We start from the raw sequence: 9,218 nt of genomic DNA on the forward strand, positions 1-9,218 counted from the left end.
CTGGGAAAGGAGGCAGAGTGGCAGGTAGCTAAGTAAAGATGTAGCATGCCAGGTGAGGAGGGAATAGAGTGTTTGGTGATTGAGAAGGAAAGGTAGGAGGTGGGTAGATGAGGGGGTGTAGGGTGCCAGGTAGGTAAAAGGAATTAGATGGCAGGTTGGTGAGGGTAGGGTGGTGAGTGGGTTAATGGATGGGCTGTCAGGTGGTAGATGATGGGATAGGCAGGGTCAAGGATAAACGAATGATGTGGGGTAGTCAGGTTGCACTGGGTAGTTGTCAAGGGCTAGTTGCCTCAGGTTGGGGGGGGGGGGGGGGGGTAGTTGAATTAGTTTGGAGAGAAATTGACTGGAGTTAAAGGAGTAGTTGGACTAGGTTGAAGCCAGGCGAGTTGAATTCAGAGCATCACGGGAGCAGTCAAAGGATCAGGGGATATCCATTAGAGATTTGGAGGACTCAGTTGTATAATTTTGATCTGTCTAACATTTCCTGAGTATTCAGTTAGTTGGAACCCCTGGGGTCTCCATGTCAGAACTGGAGATAGTTTTGAACAGTTCTGGATATAGAGTAATTGACTGTTGGAAGATAAATTTCCCATCCTCAAGGTAATTCCGATAGAGTTAGTGTGTTAGGACTTCTGAGATTCCGATGTACAACTTTGGGTAGACATCTGGTCTCTGACCACCCAGAGAGATGGATCCAGAGCCAGAGATACCTGCTACAAATGTGGATGTTTGCTGTCCACAAACCTCCATAGTGCCATCCCAGCACATACCTAGCTCTCACATATCATTGTCTCAATTATTCGGATTAACAATAAATAATTTTTGGTTAATTGTAAATCTTTTCTCACTCATTGAACATCGCTGCATATACTGGATACTTTCATTGAGTATTTATGGTTACTAAATTTTACATAGTTAATAATTTTTTTAATAGGTTTAGCTGAGCCCAAAGTAAAACAAAGGAATGATCTGAAAGTAAAATAATTTTACAGATAATACTGTGCAGATTGCTAGAAGTATAGCTGAAGCTGTACATTCTGATATATTACAAAAAAAAAACAAATTCCTCTTTGTTTCTAACTTGTTGACAACCTCCAACTTTCAAACATCAAACTATAAGTATTCTAGGGATGGGGAGGGGACAATTTGCTTTTTAAATTCTTTTCAGCTATTCAATTCGACTGTGCCTGCTCTTACTTAATCTCCATGTACCTGCTATCATTCTATATCCCTTAAGAATTTACCCGTCAAAAATTACTCAATCTTAGCTTTGAGATTTTTAATTGGCTCCCAGCATTAACAGCTTTATTAGGGAGAGTTCCAGATTTGTTGTGTGAAGAAATGTTTTTGTCCCCGAATAGATCATTTTAAAAATGTGGTATGACACATCTCTGGAAGATCATGAACCCAGATCTTTGGAGCACATGAAAGGATACAACCAGTGTGCCACTAGAGTTCTTGCCTTCACCAAGAGTCTCCCTCCTTCAGCCTATCAAATTCGACGATTCCTTAATTGTTTATTCTCAAGTGAATAGTCTAGACTGGGACAGCCACAAGTTGCTTCCATGCAGATGAAACCCTCATGAAACATTAGGACTCCAAACACGGAACTATGGCTTTTCTGGAGTCAGTGTGAAGGATACACAAAAACTAGGAGCTGGACCAGGCCATTTGACCCATTCAGTCTGATCATGGCTAATCATTGAGATCAACGCATTTTCCTGCTTTCTCTCCATACCCCAAGATGCTTTTAATACCAAAAACATTATCAATCTTTTTTCTTGAATATACTCAGTGACCTAACCTCCACAACCTTCTCTGGTAGAGAAATTCACAGGCTGACTACGCTCTAAGTAAAGAAATGTTTTTTTTCTTCTCAGTCCTAAATGGTCTACTCTCTATCCTGAGACAGTGACCCTTGGTTCTAGACTCCCTGGTCAATACACGATTTGCCTTCTTAATTGCTTGCTGCACCTACATGTCTACTGGAGTACAAGGACACCCAGACCCCTTTGTACATCCACACTTCCCAACAGATCACCATTTCAACAATACTTTGATCTTGTTTTCACACTGGATTGAATAACTTCACACTGATCATTATGATACTGCATCTGCCATGCGTTTGCTCACATATTCAACTTGGCTAGATTGACCTGAAGCCTCCTGCCATCCTCCTCAACTCACAATCCGACCTAGTTTTGTGAAGCCAGCTAACTTGGAAAATGTTACATTTTGTTCCCTCATCCAAGTCATTTCTGCATATTATGAATAGATGAATTCCAAGCACTGATCTCAGCAGTACACAACTCGTAACTGCCTGCTACACTTTTCTATTCTCACTCTCTGTCTCTGGTCTGTCAACCAATTCTCAATCCATGCTGTTGTATTACCCAAATCCCATGAGTTTTACTTTTGCCCACTAACCTATTCGGTGGAACTCCAAATACACCACATCCACTGGCTCTCCCTTTTCTATTCTCCTGGTTACATCCTCACATAATGCCATCAGATTAGTTAAGCATGATTTCCCTTTCATATACCCATCTTTATCCCATTAATGCTTTCCAAATCAAAAACAGAAATTGCTGGAGAAACTCAGCAGGCCTGGCAGGATCTGGGGAGGAAAAACAGAATTAACAGTTTGGGTCCAGTGATCCTTCTGCAGAACTGATTGTAGTTAGGAAAATGTGCAATATGTGCTGAAGACAGGCGATGAGGGGGGAAGGAGTAAATGGAGAGGTGGAGATAGAGTCTAGAGAGTGAGAATGACAGTCAGCTAGACAAGGGGATAGATGATAGTATGCCAGGGAGAAAGAAAAGCTGATAATCGGGATCGGAAAGAGGTGAAAATAAGGTGGTGGCACTGAAAAAGCAGCACGGTGGCTCAGTGGTTAGCACTGCTACCTCACAAGCCAGGGACCTGGGTTCAATTCCAGCCTTGGGTGACTGTGTGGAGTTTGCGCATTCTCCCCGTGACTGCATGTGTTTCCACCAGGTGCTCGGGTTTCCTCCCACTGTCCAAATAGATGAATATTTTGAGTATCAAGGTACACTTCAATGAAACAAACAGTCCTCCCACAGTGAATTAGCCATGGGAAATTACCCATAGTGTAGGCTAGATGCTTTAGCCAGGGGAAATGTACAGTAATAATGGGTCTGAGTGGGATACTATTTACAGGGACTGGTGTGACCTTGTTAGGCCAAATGGCCTGTTTCCACACTGTAGGGAATCTATGACAGGTGCCTGGGTTTGATTCCACCCTCAGCCAATTGTCTATGTGCAGATTGCACATTCTCCCCATGTCTGTGTGGGTTTCCTCTGGGTGCTCCAGTTTCCTCTCACGGTCTAAAGATATATAAGTTAGGTGGATTGACTGTGCTAAATTGTCTATAATGTGCAGGCAGAGTGGGATAGCCACTGGGCAAGCAGGGTTACAGGAATAAAATTGGAAGTGGGTCGGGGTGGGTTGGAGTGGGTCTGGGTGGGATGCTCTTTGGAGGGCTGGTATGGGTCTCAATGGGCCTAATGGCCTGCTTCCACACTGTAGGGATTCTATGAAAGCAGTCTATATTACGACAGGGCCTGAGGTGTCAGGTTGGGTGAAGGATGTAGAAGAAAATTCTAAAACTATTAAATGTGATATTGAGTCCTGAAGGGTGCAGAGTCCTGAAACGGAAAATAAGATGCTGTTCTTCCAACTTGTGCTGAGCCTCACTGGAGCACTGCAGCAGGGCTGAGACAGAAGTGTTGGCCAGGGAACAACAGTGTTGAAATGGCAGGCTGTTGGAGCATCAGGATCAATTTTGTGGACAGAGCATCAGAGTTCCACAAAGAAGTCATCCTCACAGTCTGTGTTTTGTCTCCTCAGTGTACAGGAAACCAGCATTCGCAATTCTTAGTTCTTTTTTTAATGCTTTCCAAATGTTCTGCTGTCACATTTTTTAAAACAGATTTTAGTATTTTCTCCACATGTATTATATCAGGCAATCTGGTCTAGACTTTTCTGGTTTTTTTGGCCCCTCACTCCTTTTTCAAATAATGGGGTTACAGTTATCCCCCTCCAATCTACAGCACCTGTCCCAGAGTCTAAGGGATTTTGGAAGATGATCACCAATGCATTCAATATGTCGACGGCCATTTCCTTTAGTACTCTGAGATGTAGATTTTCAGGCCCTGGGGTGATGTCAGCATTTAACCCCATTAACTCCTTGAGCACCTTTCTTTTTACGAATACTAAATTCATTCAATTCCTCTCTGTCTCCATACCTTTTGTTCCCTAACATTTCTGAGAAATGATTTGTGTCCTCTTTGTGAAGTCAGAACCAAACTATATGTTCAGGTTTTCTGCCATGTCTTTGCTCCCCATTATTATAATTACTCCCATTTCTGACTGTATGGGACCAACATTTGTCTTCACTATTCTTTTCTGTTTACATGTTAGTAAAATATTTTACAGTCAGTTTGTATGTTCCCTCTAGGTCTACTCTCATACTCTACTTTCCCCTCTTGATCAATCTTTTTGTTCTGTTTAGTTAAATTCTGAACTGCTGTCAGGACTCAAGTTTGCTGCCTTTTTTTCTGTCAATGTTATGTCTACTTGTGTAGATCCCAACTATCCCCAGTTTCTTCTTAAGCCATGGTAGAGCCACCTTTCCTGTTTTATTTTTGTGCATGATAGGAATGAATAATTGTATAATTCATGTATACATTCCTTAAGTATATTAGACATTATCTATTCCAGTGGTTCCCAACCTTTTGAGTATCAAGGTACACTTCAATGAAACAAACACGTCTACAGCACACCAACTTTTGTCAACTGAATTGATGCAAATATCAACTTAAGCATGGTGCCAAATCTCTGCTGTCATGAGTTGATGCATGCATAGCTTGGGAGGCTTAGACATGCGGAGTCGATAGGAGTGACTGGTGTCAGCAGCTACTGCCTTCTGTCATGGATGTTAAGGCTCCAGAGAGTGGAAGCATGGATACAGCCTCAACACTTGGGTAAAACAGCACTGCTTCCTGAACACTTTGCATCACGTTTCTCACTGTGGCACGGCACATCAGTTGAAAACCACTGGTATGTCATTGTTACCCCTTTTAGGAAGGTTACCCAATCCATCATTGCTGATTTGTCCTGCATATCCTTGTAGTTCCTTTTATTTAGATGCAGGACCCTAGTTTTGGCTTCACTCACCATCCTAATAAACAATTCTCTCCTTTTCTGATCACTCATCCCCAAAGGAAACCACATGAAAGATTGTGAATTAAACCTTTCTCATTGCATAATACCCACTGTAGGTTTGCCTGCTGTCTAGATGGTTCCTCAATGTATTGGTCTAAAAAAGATTATATATACTGCTATGAAGTTGAAGGCATGTACTGTATCTTTAAGAGAGAGTGAATGCTGTTCTGAACTGAGGGATTACAAGCACCTGTGATATGACAAGGTAGCAGTCCCAGAGTGTACTGGAAAATTGACATTATGTAACATTTGGCTGTGAAATGAATACCTGAGTTCGTTGCTGTTTTGACAACAATTTGAATTTCACCAATCAGTTTAAATTATGCCCAAGGATACTAAAAGCCAATCAAGTTTGAGTTTATTGTTTTGTCGACATCGAACAAATGAGACAATCCAATCATTTTGGGGCTATAAAAATGCAGACGTTTTGAAAATTGGAGACAGAGCAAGTGCCATTGAGACAGAAATGCCTGGAGATCTAACATCTTGCCCTCCAAGAAATTAGTAAACGCTCTCTATCAAAAGTATCTTTTCGTATGAAACATGCTGGCAGTAAATAGAAACAAGATGACCCAGGGAATTCAGCAATTAGAAGAGTGAAATTATAGAAGACAACAGCAGCTGCTTGGTTTTTTGAAATTAAGTTGATATAATTTTAATAAATGTCTTATTGGAACAGCATATTGTTATAGAGTTGGAGGCAGGTAATAAACAGTAAAAGGAAAAGGGGGCTGAGATTTGTGAATAGTTATTTAATGTTCACTTTTAGAGAAAAGTATTAAATTGATGTTATTTTCTTTAATTAGTGGAATTTGTGAGTTTTCTGTCACTCATATTTTAATAGATCAGGAGGCAAGGTGAGCTTTTCTGGGTATTTGGTTTAATTAACAGAGGGTTCACCACTGTGTCGTAACAATAAATTCCGGGAAAACTCAGTATTATTGCTGGTTTGGTTTACCTAATATACATTTATATTAAAAGTAGCCCATGATTACAATAGTATCTTTATTACATGTATTTAATTTTGTATTTAATACCTTCCTTCAGATCTCAGTACTGTTTGGAGACCTATAGTCAGCTCCACTAATGTTTTCTGGCATTTTGTGTTTCTTATCTCCATCCATAAAGATTCCACATCATGATTTTCTAACCCAGTTTCCTTCCTCAATAATGCATTTATTTTACTCCAGTACGAACAATGCTACCCCACCTTCTTTCACTTCCTAAATATTGAATACTCCTGGATGTTTGGTTTCCATACTTGGTCACCTTGCAGCCATGTCTCTATAATTGCAGCTATGCCATAACCATGCACATCTATTTGCATTGTCAATTCATCTACCTTATTGCAAGTACTCTATGCTTTGAAACACAACATCTTTACAGTTGTCTTTTTAACCTTGTAAGTCAGCTTTATTTTGCATTGTCTTTGTTTGGTTTTTACCCTTGTTTTATTTCTGTTTTTTTTTCTCTTATCTTTACATGTTTTATTTCTATCCTTGTTTCTCCCTCAGATGTGCCCATCCTCCTGCTATTCCAATTTGAATCCTCTCCAACACCTCTAGCAAGTACCTTCCTTGAGGACATTGGTCCCAGTCCTGCCCAGGTGTAACCTGTCCTGCTTGTACTGGTCCCCACTTAGCCCAGAACAGGACCCAATGTCTCAGGAATCTGAAACCCTTCCTTCTATAGCATTTTTCCAGACACATGTTCCTCTGATATAACCTGTCACTTTTACTCTAGCAAGAATATGGCACTGGTTATAATCCCGAGATTACTACCTTTGACATCCTACTTTTAAAATTACATTCTAATCTCTATAATCACCTTGTTTTTTCAATCTGTATCATTGGTACAAATATGTACCATCACCACAGGCTGTTCATCCTCCCCCTTCAGAATGCCCTGCAGCTACTCTGAGACATCCTTGACTCTGGCACCATGGGGTTACCATACCATCCTGTGTCTCTTTTGTGGCTGTCTGTACCCCTCACTATTGAATGACCTATCACTAATGCCCTACCATTCTTCTTCCTCCCCTCTGTGCCATGGGCCTGGCTTCTGCTGCAATCCCCCAAGATGCTAACTCCCCCAACATATGGCAAATGGTAAATCTGTTAGAGAGGGGGGCAGGCACAGGGGACTCCTATACTACCTGCCTTCCTCTACTCTGCTAGTGGTCACCTTTCTTCCTGTTTCGTCTTCACCCGCAAAGTGACCATCTCATTGAATATGTTGTCCACGATAACTTGAACATCACGGATGCTATACAGTGAGCCCACCCATCATGCCAGCTGTAAAATGCAGTTAACCAGTAGCTATGGCTGAACACATGGTCACCAGGGACACTGGAAGCGTCCATGACCTCCCACATAGCACAGGATGAGCATTTCACAAGTCCAGGCTATGCTACTATGACTTCCCTTTAGAATAAGGGAAGCCTGAAGCCTTTGGAGTGGGATGTATTGTGTCTGCATGATGCTCCATGCTAGGAAGGACACTAGCACAGGTGACTCCTTTGTGCATTGGAAGTCTCAGTCCTAGTGCTGCCATTACATCACTAAGCCATGCTGACTGAGTTTGATGCTCTACATGTGAACTTGGATCATGGGATCCCATGTAACCCATTCACTTGTTACCAAAACACATCAGGTCTGCTACAAGAGAGGCCCCAGCAAGAGTGGCTGGAGAATGTGCCAGTCAATGAACTGCAATACAAATTATGAGACTCAGGCTGGTTGGTACCTTCAATATTTTGTCAGCTAATGTAATCAGAACGATCACTCTGCATCTCACTGCTTCAATACCTTATGTTTCATAGGGGCGAACTTTGACATCGGATCAACATTTGGCAAGAATTCTAGGATTGCTCATAGACAAATTCACTGTCTGTAATTACAGATGGAATGCAAAATCAGGTTATCCGAGGACTTTTGACATCTTATAGCATTTGTAGCTGAAGATTATTAAATACAGGAAAATACCAAAGAAGAAAGGAAAGGTATTGTTAAGATAAGCTGGAATGTCATAAATAAAGGTTCTGAACAAATCATTGCTCCTTGGACTGTGTACTACAACAGAAAAACATCTGAATGATGCCAAGCACAGTGAAGCTGCAAAGCATCGAGGATCATGTTAGTATCAGGCTGTATCAGTATTGTGTTCATTTTAGTCTTGATCTTAGCTCTGAGATGGGACCAGTGTTGACAGAGATGTCAAACAGAACAAGATTTTAACTTTGCGACATATAGTCAGAGACATTTTACAGAAGGTGTCAAGCTGGTCTGGTCTGGTCTGGGCCTCAACTAATCATTTGTATTTATTAGTGAATTAGTTGATGGGATCAATAAAAAGCCTGTGTTCTTATTTGTTGATGACAGAGATAGGTCTGGACAATGGAGATGAAAGCTTAAAACAACAGATAAATAAAGAACGTGGGCAAAACTGCACCAAATGAATTCCAAAGAGGGCAGTGTACACTTTTCTACTTGATGAATGGTGCAATGCTGACCCACGGCAGTGACATTTAATCCCAAGATTGAATTTCAAAAGTTCTCCAAACATGGATGTCAAAAGAGATTTTGAGGCTCATATATCTTGATAAAATATCATGAACAGGTATACAAAATAAAGAAAACAAACTGAATGATTAGTGACCTTTAAAGACACTAGAATACAGGGTCATTGAAGCTATGCTTCATTGTACAATTCTTCATTTAAACCACACCTAGAGTATTGTAAGCAGCACTAGTCCTCCCAAAGATATAGGTATAAACAATGACTGCAGATGCTGGAAACCAGATTCTGGATTAGAGTGGTGCTGGAAGAGCACAGCAGTTCAGGCAGCATCCGAGGAGCAGTAAAATCGACGTTTCGGGCAAAAGCCCTTCATCAGGAATAAAGGCAGAGAGCCTGAAGGGTGGAGAGATAAGCTAGGGGGTTTGGAACTGGGGTGAGGTGGGGGAAGGG

General features: G+C 41.2%; 1 protein-coding gene across 1 annotated transcript in view; it reads left to right on the plus strand.

Moving 5' to 3' along the window:
- The window catches only part of LOC122564640 (protein FAM166A-like), a 37,818-nt gene extending 29,556 nt beyond the window's left edge, over positions 1-8,262 (plus strand). Inside the window, exon 7 of the mRNA XM_043719730.1 lies at positions 8,071-8,262. Coding sequence (XP_043575665.1) covers positions 8,071-8,144 — 74 coding nt within the window. The 3' untranslated portion in view covers positions 8,145-8,262. The remainder of the gene's footprint in view (positions 1-8,070) is intronic.
- The last annotated feature ends 956 nt before the right edge of the window (positions 8,263-9,218 follow it).

Source organism: Chiloscyllium plagiosum, chromosome 30 (genome assembly GCF_004010195.1).
Source record: "Chiloscyllium plagiosum isolate BGI_BamShark_2017 chromosome 30, ASM401019v2, whole genome shotgun sequence".
Lineage (NCBI taxonomy): Eukaryota > Metazoa > Chordata > Chondrichthyes > Orectolobiformes > Hemiscylliidae > Chiloscyllium > Chiloscyllium plagiosum.